Source organism: Marmota flaviventris, chromosome 20 (genome assembly GCF_047511675.1).
Source record: "Marmota flaviventris isolate mMarFla1 chromosome 20, mMarFla1.hap1, whole genome shotgun sequence".
NCBI classification, from domain to species: Eukaryota; Metazoa; Chordata; class Mammalia; order Rodentia; family Sciuridae; genus Marmota; species Marmota flaviventris.
Window position 1 is genome coordinate 19450414 of NC_092517.1, and position 16775 is coordinate 19467188.

A 16775-nucleotide genomic window follows, 5' to 3' on the forward strand; every position below is an offset into this window, starting at 1 on the left:
CAAACAATGCCCACACCCCAGGACAGTTGCATTCACTCCAGTCCCTCACACTGCCCAGGAACAAGCCTGCAACTACTGCCTTTGGCAAATGGATTTATTACAAAGAAGTCCAGACTGCATCAAGTGCTCACACAACTCTATGCAATATTTCTACTAAATCAAAAATGTAAAACTAGGAAATTGCCACACTGACTCATTAGCTGCAAAGAAAGTTTTTGGAAATCCTGGGAAGCGTTCAAAACTATCTTTTAATGAAGTTTTACTGGATGGCTTAGGCTGTATTTATCAAAAACAAAAGGGCCACAGCACACTCTTTTGGCCTTCCTTTCCAAATGAGCACTGAGACACAGCAAATGGCTGCAACAGAGATAGCAGTGACAATCAACCCATCTTTGGCATGTTGGCAAACTTCAATATTTGGACACAAGTATGTAAGGAACTCGTTCCAATGATCACACAAGATCCATGACACCTGAAGAGCTTGTGGGTGAGGTTTTGCTCAGGAGGCTTTGAATCCTTAGGACAAGTAACTGAATCCTTTAGCCTGAGCAGAAACAGCCCTCTCCACAGCAAGTACTGCACAATATCACCTGATTGGAGGCTGTAGCTTTATTAGTGATGTAGGGCACATGAGGCTAGACACCCAAGGAATGTTCCAGGAGCACATTGATTAGCTGCAGGGTTCTCAGGGGTATCACAAAATTTTTTGGATCACTGCTTTGAATTTCATTGATCTTTATTTACATCCAGTGGGACAGGGATGGAGGTTTATATTTTTTGTAGGGGTATACATAAAGGTGTTTTTTTGTTTGTTTGTTTGTTTGTTTGTTTTGATTAGTTCACAGAAAGTTCTGTGTGTACCAATTTTAAGATTTGTCAGAGGTCTTCCAAGCTTTGCCACAAAAGTAGAAGTCTGTGTTATAACCCACATTGAGATCTTTGCAAAATCTTTTCCTGACATTCTCTTGAAAGAAAATTATGGTGAAGGTCTCTTGAGAATTTATTTAAGATTATTTGGTGGAGAAGAGAGTGCCGCTGAATTAGGACATCAGACTGGGATGCTCCTTATCAAGCCTTTGGTCATGCAGTGTGTATTAAGAAAACCATCACACAATTTTACCAGGGCTACTGAGGTACTCTAAACACAGAGAGAAATCAAGCCTGGGTTTTCTGCATATTCCACCTAAGTATCATTCATGGGGAGAAAACCTAAACTGCATGTAGTTTTTTTAAAAAAAATTCACTGGTATAAAAGACCTTTAAGAAGGAAGAGATCAGCTGCAATTGTGGAGGAAACACCTGCAGAGCTGCATCTGCTGATGTGGTTATCAGTGGGGTCCACCCTCACAGCAGCAGCAAACTCACCACCTGAGCCATGGAGCGTTCAGTGCTAGAATGCCTGCCTAGCATGCACAAGGCAGGATTCGGTCCCCAGAACTGGGAAAAGAAGAGAGAAAGCAACTCAAGTATAGGGCAAAATATATTTTGAGAAAGTGCCTCTCCAAACAATATACACAAATGATATTATTTTATAATGCTCTTTAATGTGCCTACATACAGCACAATACATGAGCCTTAGAACAAGCACAAGTGACAAGTGTGATGGTCCCAGAGTCATCAATAGATCAATAAGCAATCAAGGAAAAGGAAGAGGCCAGCTGCAGGGTACACAGACACATCCCTATGGTCCCAGCTGCCAGCCTCACCCCATCTCAAAAAATAACAATTAAAAGGATTGTGGAGAAACTCAGTGGTAGAGCACTCCTGGGTGAAATCTGAACAAAGAAAGAGAGGAAAGAAGTTCAGAAGAGCCATTTCACCACTCTGTACCAAAGGCTGGAGTGGAGAGGCCTAAACTAACATACACAATATGTAATGAAACATTAGACTCAAAAGACTTAAAATACAGGAAAATGGAATCTAACAATAAGAGAGATTTAACCCAGAAAAACATATTGCTTTCAAATCTTCATGCTGATGCAATGCTCCTCTCCAACCCAGGGTGCAGTTTTGTTACTTCTGAATAGATTAAAAAAAAAATAGAAAGAAATGAAGGCACACACCTACACTGGTTTTCTCAAAATAAATAAATAAAATGAAATAAAATAAAATTTTCCTCAAGTCTGAACAAGTTCAAATGGATCTGAAACAAGCAAACTTCTCACCACATTTCTACATACAGGGCTTTTCTCCAGTGTGATTTCTTAAATGATGTTCAAAGGGAACTGGAAAGTTGAAAGTGTTACTGCAATTTTTAAAGATAGAAAAAGGATTTTCACAGATGTGAATTCTTTTATGCCTTTGGAGAAAACTCTGAAATCTGAATACTGCCCCACATGGCTTATCCTCAGCATTTTCTACAGTATGACTCCTTTCATACAACTGAACAAAACTAGAACGGCTGAACCCTTTATATATCTTACTTGCATAGGATTTATTCTTTTTATTCCAAAACGATATTCCCAGTCCTTAGGAAAAAAAAATGAGAAAACTAGAAGATTTCCCACATTTCTCACATTCACAGGGCTTCTCTGCATGAGTGTTTTCATATATAAGAAAGGAAATGAAGCTGACAGAATGTAGCAAATCCCCCAAACTCAGAGGGTTTGTTTTTCAATGTGAGTGAAATGGCTTGGAAGGCAACAGGGAAAATGGAATGATTTGTGATATTTTTCACATTTAAAGAGTTATTCAGTTGGATGTGGTGGTGTATGCCTTTAATTCCTGAGACTCGAGAGGCTGATTCTGAAGAATCAATGTTGGAGGCTAGCCTCAGCACCTTAGGAAGACCCTAAGAAACTCAGCAAGTCCCTGTCTCAAAATAAAAAGTAAAAAGGAACTGGAATGCAGCTCAGTGGTAGAGCACCACCAGACTAAATCCCCAGTGGATCGATTGATGATCGATCTCTATCTCACACACACACACACATACACACACACACACACACACACACACACACACACATTTTCAGCACTGTGAGCCTCTTTTGTCTTTGAGGATGACACGAAATATTGATTTACCATATTTCACATTCAAAGGATTTTTCTCCAGTAAACTTCCTACATGTATATGAGTGAAACAGTAATAACAGAAGAGTTTACCAATTGTTTTCATGCAAACGATTTCTACGCAGTATGTGTTCTTTCACATGTGTGAAGCAGACAAGATGTGGCAAAGGCTTCTCCACATTGTTTACATTCATTGGGCTTCTCTCCAGTATACATTCTTCCATGTCTGTGAATGTCACTGGATCTAGCAAAGGCTTTGCCACACTGCTTACATTCTTAGGGCTTCTCTCCAGTATGAGTTTGTTCATGTGAGTGAAGGTAAGAGGACTGAGTGAAGGCTTTTCCACACTGCTTACATTCATAGGGCTTCTCTCCAGTATGAGTGTATTTATGCATCCGAAGGTAAAAGGCAGTAGTGTAGGCTTTTCCACATTGTTGACATTCATAGGGCTTCTCGCCAGTGTGTGTTCTTTCATGTCTGTTAAGCTGATAGGATATAGCAAAGGTTTTTCCACATTGTTTGAATTCATAGGGCTTCTCTCCAGTATGTGTTCTTCCATGTTTCTGAAGCTGACGGGATGTGGCAAAGGCTTTGCCACACTGCTTACATTCATAAGGCTTCTCTCCAGTGTGTGTTCTTCCATGAATCTGAAGGTGACTAGATCTAGCAAAGGCTTTTCCACACTGCTTACATTCATAGGGCTTCTCTCCAGTGTGTGTTCTTCCATGAATCTGAAGGTGACTAGATCTAGCAAAGGCTTTTCCACACTGCTTACATTCATAGGGCTTCTCTCCAGTATGTGTTCTTCCATGTGCATGAAGCTGATGGGACAGAGCAAAGGCTTTTCCACATTCTTTGCATTCATAAGGCTTCTCTCCAGTATGTGTTCTTCCATGTGCATGAAGCTGACTGGATGAAGCAAAGGCTTTTCCACATTGTTTGCATTCATAAGGCTTCTCTCCAGTATGTGTTCTTCCATGTTTCTGAAGCTGACGGGATGTAGCAAAGGCTTTGCCACACTGCTTACATACATAGGGCTTCTCTCCAGTATGAGTTCTTTCATGCATGTGAAGGTCACCAGATCTAGCAAAGGCTTTGCCACACTGCTTACATACATAGGGCTTCTCTCCAGTATGAGTTCTTTCATGTATGTGAAGGTAACCAGAACTAGCAAAGGCTTTGCCACACTGCTTACATTCATACGGCTTCTCTCCAGTATGCACTCTTCCATGTCTTTGAAGTTTAAAAGAACTAGCAAAAGCTTTGCCACACTGCTTACAATCATAGGGCTTCTCTACAGTATGAGTTTGTTCATGTGAGTGAAGGTGAGAGGACTGAGTGAAGGCTTTCCCACACCGCTTACATTCATAGGGCCTCTCTCCAGTATGAGTTCGTTTATGTATCTGAAGGCAATAGGCAGCAGTAAAGGCTTTTCCACATTGTTCACACTCATAGGGCTTTTCTCCGGTATGCATTCTTCCATGTATGTGAAGACGACGGGATGAAGCAAATGTTTTTCCACATTGTTGACATCCAAAGGGTTTCTTTCTAGTATGTGTTCTTTCATGAATCCGAACATAACTAGATCTAGCAAAGGCTTTTCCACACTGCTTACATTCATAGGGCTTCTCTCCAGTGTGTGTTCTTCCATGAATCTGAAGGTGACTAGATCTAGCAAAGGCTTTTCCACACTGCTTACATTCATAGGGCTTCTCTCCAGTGTGTGTTCTTCCATGAATCTGAAGGTGACTAGAACTATAAAAGGCTTTTCCACACTGCTTACATTCATAAGGCTTCTCTCCAGTATGTGTTCTTCCATGTGCGTGAAGCTGATGGGATGCAGCAAAGGCTTTTCCACATTGTTTGCATTCATAAGGCTTCTCTCCAGTATGTGTTCTTCCATGTGTATGAAGCTGACGGGATGCAGCAAAGGCTTTTCCACACTGCTTACATACATAGGGCTTCTCTCCAGTATGAGTTCTTCCATGTGTGTGAAGGTCACAAGATCTAGGAAAGGCTTTTCCACACTGCTTACATACATAGGGCTTCTCTCCAGTATGAGTTCTTTCATGTGTGTGAAGGTCACCAGATCTAGCAAAGGCTTTTCCACATTGTTGACATTCATAGGGCTTCTCTCCAGTATGTGTTCTTCCATGTCTCTTAAGCTCATAGGATGTAGCAAAGGCTTTTCCACATTGTTTGCATTCATAGGGCTTCTCTCCAGTATGTATTCTTCCATGTGTATGAAGCTGACGGGATGTAGCAAAGGCTTTGCCACACTGCGTACATTCATAGGGCTTCTCTCCAGTGTGAGTTCTTTCATGTACGTGAAGGTCACCAGATCTACCAAAGGCTTTGCCACACTGCTTACATTCATAGGGCTTCTCTCCAGTATGTGTTTTCTGATGTCTTCTAAGTAATCTGGGATAAGCAAAGTCTTTCCCACATACCTTACATTTGAAATGTGCATTCCCCCTGTGTGTGATCCTGTGCTTTTGAAGACTTGTGTGTGAAATAAAGGTTCGACCATCTTGTTTACATTCATAGAGTTTCTCTCCAGAATGAGTTCTTTCATGTCTTCTAACTAAAGAGGAGAAATGAAAGGCTTTCCCACATACCTCACATTGAAAAGGTTTACCTCCACTGTGTGTTATCATGTGTCTTTGAACACCTGGGAGAGAACAAGAGGCTTCACCACATTGTTGACATTCATAGGGTTGCCACCCAGTATGAGTTTCTTCATGTCTTTGAATGTCACTGGAACAACTGATGACTTTCCCACATACTGTATTTTCATGTGGTCTATCTCCAGTTTGGAACAACATTTGTGTGTGAACACTTTTGAGAGAAACCACAGATTTCCTATATTGTTTAAATTCACATGGCTTCTCTTCACATTCCTCATGCTTATAGTATTTCTGCCCAGAGTGAGATGTGATGTGCCTATGAAGGAATGAAGGACATATGAAATCTTTTGCACACATAATGAAGTCACATGGATTTACTCTATTAAAATTTTTCTTTGTTTCATTAAGAATTGGAATCAATTTGAAGCTTTCCCCACACTATTCTGTGGGGAAAGTTTGAAGTTTACCATAGGACTTCTTTGAAGAAGAAGTGACCAGCACATAATTGATACCTAACTCATTCACAATTTCCTATTTATTTATAGGTCTTCACATTTCTACCAACATCAGGTAAAGGCTAGATTTTCTGACTTGTTAAAGTTGCCTGAAAATAAAGAGATTGAAAGGAAACAATCCTTTGCAACACACCTTCTCTGGCTATTATTCACATACTGATATTCACATATGCAATTTCATACTACTTTTTGCATGTCAAATACTTTGAAAAGACTGAATACCTGTTACAGATAAGTATATATTTCTGGTAAAAAAAAAATATTATAAGAATAAATACATTTCACATTATGCATACTTCTTCGGTTGGATTGCTTTAAAAATTTTATGACAGTTCTCAGATTCCCTCACGAATTCCTCTTGTGAGTACAGTTACCTTAGGTTGCTTCCAGAGCTTTCAATCTGATCTTCAGTGGTCCTGTCTTCCCACTTGTTTCCTAAAATGAGAGAACATAACAATCTTTATGAATATTTAGGAGCTAGAAATGCTTTGCCAAATTGTAGGTGCCATTTATGCTTCAATAATTCACCAACTGATTTCCTTTTCACCTTCTATATAAATGACCAAAATAAATATGAGTTCTCTATTTGATTAATTTTAAAACCAACATGATTACCTATAGAAGCCAGGTTTCTGAGGACTTCCAGCATCACATCTCTGTAAAGGTTCTTCTGGGAAGCATCCAGAAAAGCCCACTCCTCCTTGGTGAAGTTCACAGCCACATCCTCAAAGGTCACTGAGATCTAAAATATACCACAAATGTATAGTGGAGGCCAGGAGAGAATGACAGCATGAGAAATCTGCACTCAACATGCATGATATTCACATGATTCCCTGGCCTGATTAATTGCATGATTTGGTCCATCAACTCTTTACTGCACTCAATTTCTTATACCCATTCCAACACTAGAAATTGGATACTCAGAAGGCAAACATCATAGTGATTTATACCCTTCCTTTGGTGAGTTCACAGGAAGTAAGACAGACTCCCAGAACACTCCTAACTTCTTTAATGGTTGCACCTCTATTACATGTCCTAGAAATGTCCTGTGTGGTACAGAGCTAATATAAACACTTCTGATAGGACTTCTCTTTAGAAAAGAAAGGTGATGAATAGAAAAATGCAGGAATCATGAAACTAAGCATTTGAGAGAGATTCTGCCAACTACAGTGGCTGCCAGTACCTACAAGGTTAATACAGGCAACATGGTATTTACTGATGTCTTGTTTCCTCTGAAAGTCTATTGTTCCATACTTAAAGAAATGCCTAGAACCAGCCCCCACTCCCACCCTCTGGGCATGGGGTCACTAAGGAGATTCCTTCATAGACAACATTTAGACAATATTTCACACAGGTGGTCACAATGTGTTAACTGGAGATTGATCTCATTCTGTGTGATTACACTAAGAACAACTAGAAGTTTGAAGGTGCTGTACTCCAGAACAAATTTAGTCAACTAGCTTACTATTAAAGGACCAAAACAAACATGAGTTCTCTATTTGATTAATTTATTTATTAATAAACACAACAATTTGATAATTTCTTGTGGTTACTGTCAAAGCAGAATGGGGTAAGTGGAAAGATGGCCCGTGTCTTAGAAATAACTCAATGACCCAAAAATGTCACAAAGGGCTGGAGATGTGGCTCAAGCGGTAGCGTGCCTGCCTGGCATGCGTGCGGCCCGGGTTTGTTCCTCAGCACCACATACAAACAAAGATGTTGTGTCCGCCGAATACTAAAAAATAAATATTAAAAAAATTCTCCTCTCTCTCTAAAAAAAAAAAAATGTCACCTTGTCCAAACAACAGCCTTACAAAGTTTTATAACTCTCAAAACAATCTTCTTAATAAACAGCAGGCACTGCTTTTCTAAGTCTCACTGCAACAATGAATGTCCAATGATTGTCAAACTCTTCTTAACAGCAGCCGAATCACTACCATAATATACAGTCATGAGACACATACCAATGTTCTGCTCAAGGACATTTTGATCAAGGTTGGGCACATATGCAATGGTTGTCTGTGGTGAAACAGATTCATTGTGCCTGTAGCAATGGTGGTGCAAACAAACCTAAGGCAGAAGCTCTTCCACAGTGTGGTAAAGCAACAAGTTTGTAGCCCAGAATTCTGAACTATCCCACACAGTCTGGGTGTGAAAGAGGCCACCATTCACATCTGTAAGCATGCTATGATGTCTGCACGGTGAAGGACAGACAAAAAGGAAATGTCCCTGCCACTTACACAGAAGCATACTCAAAGACTGAAAACATACAGAACCACCCCAAACAACAAAGAATCCAAAATTACCTTCAGAGACGTCAGCCCAACTCTGTCAGGACAATGATGCAGACAGGAGGGCTTCATGGACCTTCAACCAAACGGGAAGCACACTGAGGTCTCAGGATCACAGCAACAATCTACAGGAGATAAACCATACCCCTACAAGTGCACCGCCAGTGAAATCCCATGTATGCTCAAAGAACATGAGAGCTAAAGCAGAAATCAGATCAGAAGAAGCTGAAAGGCCTCCAGGGAAGGGGACATGAAACACAGGGCTCTGAACAGACACAGGACAAAGAGGTGACTCAAGAGAAAAGGTAACCATTTTGAAAGAAAAAAATGTAAAAGTCCATCATAGGAAATTCATAGAGAACACCAGAGGTGGCGCTGTATTGGTATCTAAGTCATCCAACACACATTTCAGAAAAGAAGAGCTAAAAGCAACCAATGAAACTGCCACTTCAGAAAACCAGAGAAAGAACAACAAGGTAAACCTAAATTAACCACAGGGAGGTAACAGAGAAGGTGTTGATGAAACCACAATTTAGAAATCTGCAGTCTGCAAATCAAGTATTCATGAACATCAGCATCACTGATTAACTGACATAAGGCTAAGAATACAGAGGACAGGGACTGGGGTTGTGGCTTGCCTAGTGCTTGGGAGAAACTGGGTTCAATCCTCACTGCCACATAAAAAGAAAGAAATAAAACTGTATAATATACAATAACATTAAAGAAAAAAGCATCGAGGACTGAAAACCTACTAACAGATTTAAAAATGTCATCATCAACAATGCATTGGGACTTCAAGATTATCATAAACCTGCTTGACACAAATTAGACAACTGCAGAAACTGGACCATTTCTTTGAGAGAGACAATCTCCTACAACTTACACACAAGGGGAAATACACAAAACAGATGAGCCCATGGCTGCTGAAAAAAACAGACTCAATAACTAATTACTTCCCAAAAAGGCAAGGCAAGGCTCTGACATCTCAAACGGGCTTCCATGAGGCACATAAGAACTGCCACCAGTTTTCTACTTTTTTTCCAGAACATAAAAGCTGAGTTAACACCTCCTAAGTCTTCCTGAGGCACAAGTTACCATATTATCCAAATTAAATAGATAAAGAAAAGTATTAAATAGAAAAGAAGACTATGAATGATGCTCATAATCATAAATGCAAAATTGAATCATAAATGCAAAAAACTGTACAATTAACTCATCACACTCCAGGTGTCTATGCAAATGATGTGAAAATTATGGGCACAGGAACCCTCACTGCAGTGACTACAGCAGCCATATCCAGAACGGCCCAAAGCTAGATGCAAGGAAGATGCACCTTTCAATACTGAATGGACAAGCTGCAGTTTAACCACACCAAAGAGCATCACCCAGAAAATGAGCTCTCAGCCTGGAAAGATACAGCACCCTTAAAGGCAGACAGGTAAGTGAGAGAAGCCAGTTTGAAATGGCCAAGTGCAGTAAGATTCCAAGTCAAGAACATTCTGGAAAAGACAACATTATAGATGCACTAGCAGAACTGATGGGTGTCAGGGACTTAGGGAGCAGAGAGGGAGGAAGGAATGAGGAGGAGTGATGAACAGGTGGAACACTGGATTCCCAGAGCAGTGAAACTCTTCTGTATGACATTATCTTGTATACGACGTGACACACACAATCACATCACAAGGAAGAGGAACCCTAAAGTAAAGGATGAACTTTGGCTTATCCTAAATGTTGCTTCATCCATTCTCTTTATCAAATGTTCAACACGCGTTTAGTAACTAACAAACACCCTACACCAAAGCAATATGTTGAAAACAGTGGAGACTATCAGCTGGAGAAAAGGGGTATTTGATACTATGTGTAAAGGCACATTTAATTGTCACCTTGATTGGATTAAAAGATGCCAATGATTAATGAGCTTCTGGATGTGTCCATGGGGGTATGTCTACAAATGATTGGCATATGGGATAGTGAGCCAAACTGGAGAACCTCCTTAAACTATGCCGCACCATCCAATAGGACGGTGTCTTGGGTGGAACAAAATTCTTCACTCTCCCAAAGTGGACTCTGCCAGTGATTCTCTAGTGAGTTTCCAGAATCTTTGGTCTGGACTAAGGCAGCACCATTGATCCCCCTTGTTCTGAGGCTTCAGCCTCTGGGACTCTGCATCTACTACTTCTCAAGCTCTCCAGCCTGCAGATGGACACTGTGGACATCCACCTTCGGGTCAAGTAGGCCAATCTAATGAATCCCCTTTGATAATCATACTTCCTCTTGATACTTTTCCTCTAGAGAACACTGACTAATAAACTATGTAAGCCTAAAATTGCTCATAAAAACAAAGTTTATCTAATAAATAAACTATCAAGCCATGAAGTTTTAAAAATGTATACATAAGAAACAATATTAATATGCTAAATACCTTTTTCATAATAATGCAAAAATAAAGCAAAGAGGAAGAGTCATAGTTACAAATTTCAAAAGTATGAACAAAAGCAAGAAAACTGATTTTCAATACTATTTTCATCTGGAAAGAAATTGGATGATAACTCTTCAAAACTCATTCCAACTGCTGGTGGAGTGGTGTGCACCTGTAATTTCAGCCACTAGGGAGGTCAAGGCAGGGAAATGGCAAAAGTTTGAGGCCTGTCTCAGCAACATAGCAAGACACTCAGAAATTCAGTGAGACAAAATTTTTATTTTATCAAAAATAAAAAGGGGCTCTGGGACTGTAGCTGAGTGGCAGACCACTTGCTAACATGTGTGAGACACGGGGTATGATCCTCAGCACCACAGAAAAATAAATAAAATAAAGGTATTCTATCCATCTACAACTATACAAAATATTTTTTAAAAAAAAGAAAAGAAAGAAATAAGAAGAAGGGCTGAGGATGTGCTCAGTGGTCGAGTGCCTGTAGGTTTATTCCCCAGTAAAACACCTGCCTACCTCCAGAACGTTGCTCACAAATTGAAATTTATTTCTGGAAGATAACTAAGCATGAGCATGTCCATGGCATCAATTCCCAGCACTCAATAAGTAAGCAAATAAATAAAGAACAGTCTACAATACCAATTCTCTTGGGCTGGAGAGTAGCTTGGTAAAATACATGTAATGAGAGATAAAAACGATTATGATACAAAAGGTACACAATTAGAGGCATAAAAACACAACAAAATCAGTAGAAAGACACCACACTTTCTCACAAAGAAGATTGAATGTTCCCATGATCTAAACTCTCTGAAAAAACACTGAGCTTTTCAGCAAATTCTGTGAAATTTAGGGCATGGTTTATTGTATGTTGGAGGTAAACTTAAGAAAAACTATATCTAAACATGGAAATAGGAGGGTTGGGATTCTGGCTCAGCAGTAGAGTGCTTGCCGAGCACATGAGAGACCCTAGGTTTGATCCTCAGCACCACATAAAAATAAATAAATAGGTATTGTGTCCAACTACAGCAACAACAAAAAATAGTTTTCAAAAAATTGGAAACAGTAAACTGTATCTAAGACCAGCCAAAATGTTGTACATGACAGAGAGAATAGAAAGAGCATTTATGTTACTCCCAGGTTTCATAAGCTAAAAGGCTAGCTCCCAAAGCGGTGGCCCTACGAGGAGGCAGTTGGGAGGGAATAGGAATTAGGTGACATGGTGAGGGGATCAGCACCCTTACTTAGACACATGGATCTCTCCTTTGCAGAAAACAGGTGTCATTTTCTCTTTCACTGATATTCAGTGATTAAATGATTACAGTTGGGTAGTCAAGGCATTGCCAAAATTATCCTTAAAAATTACAATGAAGACGGGTGTGATGGTGCACACCTGTAACCCCAGCGGCCCTAGATGATGTAGCAAGACTCTGTCTCAAAATAAAGAATCTAAAAGGGGCTGGTGGTTAAGCACCTCTGGGTTCCATTCCTGATAACAAAAAAACACACAGTTAACATGAACCTGCCACGTTAGGACAACAACACTGAAAAACTGTCATCCTTTGTCAAATTCATCACCTTGTGAAGGACAGATACTAGTTTTCATGAAATCACATTCATAAATTTATCCACCACTATTTTTGTAGAATTGGACTCAAATTCTGCAGCAATAATGTAAGACAGAGTTTCTCTGTATCTTACGTGGTATTTTGGAATCTAGAGTTGGATTTCAATTTGAAATCATGAAAAGACAAATTCGAATCTTACAAACTTTCTATACATACTCAGAGGTAGCAAAAGGTAAATTAGGTAATTAGATGTTTCCTTTTTCTTTTTCTCTTTTTTCTTTTTTGTTTGATGCCCCCGAGATTAAACCCAGAGATATTTTACTACTGAGCCACATCCCCAGTCATTTTTATATTTTATTTTGAGACACAGTCTCACCAGGTTGCATAAGGCCTCGCTGAGTTGCTAAGGCTGTCCTCAAATTTGCAACACTCCTGTCTCAGCCTCTGGAGCAGGAAGGATCACAGGTGTGCACCACTGTATCTGGCTGTAAGTTGGGATTTTTAACCAAAACAAAAAAAAAGCTGGATTTTAATCCACCTCTCTCTTGCCTCTTTAATAATAGTCCATCCCATTTGGCTCTGAATAAATAAACCTGGGCCTCAGATAAGTGAGCACATCATTTCAAAGTGCTACACAGAAAGCTTTGGTGTTGAGAGAGCACAGATGTGTCAGGCTCAAGGGGCAGGGAAGGTCCCTGACAGCTGGGACATGATACCTCCTGGTCTTGCTCATGGAAAGCATCCAGGATCACCCTCCCAGGCACCTGGACCACGACTCCAGTCTATGAGGCTTTTCAGGTCTGCACAGCTCTGCCCTGGGGTGGGTGGTCCTTATGCTCTGGGACAGGTTTTGCTCCTTCACACTGTGAGAGACTAAAAGGGCAGGAGTCACTGCTGACCTGGCCCCTCAGCACCCGCATCCACAGGCTGGCTGTCCACCTGTCTCCAAGGAATGGGAACAGAGCTTGGGGAAAACTAGGTCCCAAGGAAGTAGCTGTTTAGATGAGGCCTTTTCCAGGAGATTCCTCAGCCCAGGGCCCCCAGCAGCTTCCCTGAGAGGCTGCACCCCACACCTCAGGCTGTCCTCTAGGAGGAGCTGACCCAGGGCCTGAAATTCTGTTCACGCTGCAAGGCACAGGGCAGCTGTGGGCACTCTGTGGCAGCTCCAGGAGAGGATAGTGGCTGAGGACATGGGACTCTGGGAGGTGTCCAAAGGGAACCTCTGCCCAAGAAATCTGACATGGTGTCTACACCTAAGGAAAAAAAAAGGAAAAGCACAAGATTTTTACAGCTGTGAACTCAAGTTCTCTATACAGTTGCATCTACATCAAAGAACCTTCAGAGTACTTGACTTTGCCTAACTAGACTACCATGAGGGTGGAAAGGCAGGGTTCTGTATGGAGAGCAAACATTATCTTGGGCTAATCCTAAGCTCTTCAATAGCCAATCATCTTAATTTCTGTATCACACCACAATCTCAAAACTTCTCAGAATATATCACTGACCTTACCAGACATCTCCAAAATCTACCAAAGCTCAGAATGCAATAGCAGACATACAGAAGAAATTTTATTTTTTTCTTCTGTACCCCACCAAACTGATGTTCCTACCAATGCAATTGGTTAATGCAGTGATACACAGTTTCTTTTATAAAAGTTCATGGAGACCAGGCACAGTGGCACACAACTGTAATCCCAGCAGCTTGAGAGGCTAACATAGGAGGATTGCGAAATTCAAAGCCAGACTCAGCAACTTAGTGAGACCATCAGGAACTTAGTGACATCATGTCTGAAAATACAATATAAAAAGGGCTGGGACTGTGCCTCAGTGTTTAAGTGTCCCCGGGTTCAATCCTTGGTATATTAGAAAAAAGAAAGAAAAAGAAAGAAAGTAAAAGGGAAAGAAAGAGAGAAAATAAAGAAGAAAGAAAAAAAAAAGTGATATAATCTCTTCCAGAGAGGAACACACACATAATTCAGGGTAACTTGAATCCATGTTCCTTAGTATGGTAATTAATATTTGGGTTAAAATGAACTATTTTCTGTAGCTGTGGTTGTCGATGCCTTTAAACCCAACAGATTGGGAAGCTGAGGCAGGAGGATCACAACTTTCAGGTCAGGCTGGGCACCATAGCCAGATCCCTTCTGAAAATCATACTGAAAACAGCTGGGGATGAAGGACAGTAAAGGAATCAGACATTATTATAGTAGCATCCCCTTTTTTCACAAAAAAAAAAAAAATTAACTGGGTTTCTCCAGAAATCTGCACCATGGCTAATTTTAGGACTCTCAACAAAAGAGTGTCCACAAAAAAGTTCAGTGTAGATAAAGTTCCTATTTTTGTGTTGCCCTATTTTACTGGGCTGCTAGTCTAGAAGAAATCAGCACTCCAGGTGCTGGACTCCCCCTTACTAATTTTTTACACACTTGTATCCAGTATAGTAGTTTGTAAAAATGTGCAAACAAGGCCTCTGGCCTTGAGCTGGGCTTCACAGAGAAGTCACCAACTGGGCTCCATGGTTACAGCTGGTGGGGGAAGAAAGAAAGGGGAGAAGAATCTCTCCCCTCCTCAGGTGCTGTCCTTGAAGGGTTAACTTGGCCAGAACAGAGAAAGAAAAATCTGCTTTTATGTGTGTGATGTGACAACTTGACTATGATGACTCCACTTTGTGAACTCAGCCATGACACTCAAAAAGCTCATGACTGGGACTGTTTGTATACTTTTGTTCATGAAAATTCCCCAAGAACACAGAGTGATCTATGGGGCCAACTGGACACTACCTGACCACAACTTTCAGGCTTGCTTACATTGCCTGAACCCCCAAACTTCCCTTTTCTGGTTTTTGTGCTTAAATATGGAGCCAACTGAAGGCAGGGGCACCACTCTGACCATCTCATTCTTTCGAGAGCAGAGTGTGTTCCACTGGCCAGCAATAAAGGCTTAACTGGAATGAGACTGTGTGGTCTGAGAGTTCTTTGGGGGTCCCGGTATTACAATGTGAACTTCTGAGTCCCTCCCCTTACATGATGGGAATAAAATTCTGAAACCACCTGAACTCGGGGTTCAGGGGATGGATGGATTCATTACAGCAAAAGCAGTGCCCTCTGAGACTGGCTGCAGCCAGATAAACCTGTTTCCAGCTACCTTAGTGCCTTACCTCCTTTGTCCCTACATCATTATTACCCTGTGTGCTTACCTAACTACAGGACTGGTGTGACTCTACATCATGGACTCTCAGAAAAGGGAGCAGTTATACTCGATTGATGTAGCCCAGGATTCCATATCCCTGGGATCTATAAACAACCCCCTTATTCCCTTTAAAGCAGTTATTTTGACCAAACACAAGGAAGTGTTAAGTGATCATTCTTTCCCATCAAGGATAATATTCACAAATAGAAAACAAATGCTTTCAAAAGTGTTCTTCTTGCCAGGGACATTGGCACAAGCCTGTAATCCCAGATAGGCGGGGAGGCTGAAGCAGGAGGATCACAAGTTGGAGGCCAGCCCAGCTTCCAAAACACATGGAAGGGAGGAAGGGAGGGGGGAAGGAAGATTGATTGATTCTTTCCAATATTTCACTAAGCGATAATGACAATTAGCAGACGGTGTCTATTTGAAAGGAGTGGGAAGAAGCAATGTCTGGCTGAGCTGTGAGGTGGAGGGAAGGTGGCCTTTTAGAAGGCAGGAGGCGCCTGCAATTTGGAGGACCTCCACTTGGGGGAGCTCCACTGGGAGAAGGAAGGTGCATTTATGGTCCTGCTTCCTACACGTTGGGAAAAGTGAGTGCGGGACACAGGTAGGGAGCAAAGTGGACACATGGGAGCTGAGCCTCCCTTCCAAACCCAGGGAACCAGGGGACAGGGCCCAGGGCCACCCGACAGCGGCGACTCCGCGCGACACACAGCAGCTCACCCGCCCGCCGGGCCCCAAGGCAGGTGCTGACCGCCTACCTTCGGCAAACTCACCATTTTTGGCTTCTCTGGTGACCTGGCGTCCTCTGGAGGAACCTCCGGGTCCCCAAGATCCCGGAGAACACGGGCAGCGCAGTCACCTGGGTCCCTGGAGCAGAGAACTCGGGGCCTGGAGCAGGAGTAGCCCAGTCGGTGAGGAAGAAAAGCCCGCGAGCTTGCGGAAGCCCGCCCTTCCCCTCCCGCTGCGCACTGATTGGACAGTTCCCCCCACCGACCGGGATGGATGGCCTCCAGGCCCGCCTCGGCATCGTGACTGACAGCTAACATCATCCAATCACTGGCTGAAATTGGGTAGAGTGACAGATTCTTGGCCCCAGCCCTTTTCAGGAGGAGCTTCCCGGCTGTGCTGGGAACTAATCCAGGTG

At 41.7% G+C, this 16775-nt stretch overlaps 1 protein-coding gene across 1 annotated transcript; it reads right to left on the minus strand.

Moving 5' to 3' along the window:
- Nucleotides 1–1462: 1462 nt before the first annotated feature.
- Nucleotides 1463–16532, minus strand: LOC139703017 (zinc finger protein 709-like). The gene is given in 6 exon segments (XM_071605883.1): nucleotides 1463–3797; nucleotides 3800–3912; nucleotides 3914–5953; nucleotides 6527–6587; nucleotides 6768–6894; nucleotides 16405–16532. Coding segments are annotated over 6 exon segments (2856 nt in total). The 5' UTR covers nucleotides 16408–16532; the 3' UTR covers nucleotides 1463–3285.
- Between the last annotated feature and the right edge of the window lie 243 nt (nucleotides 16533–16775).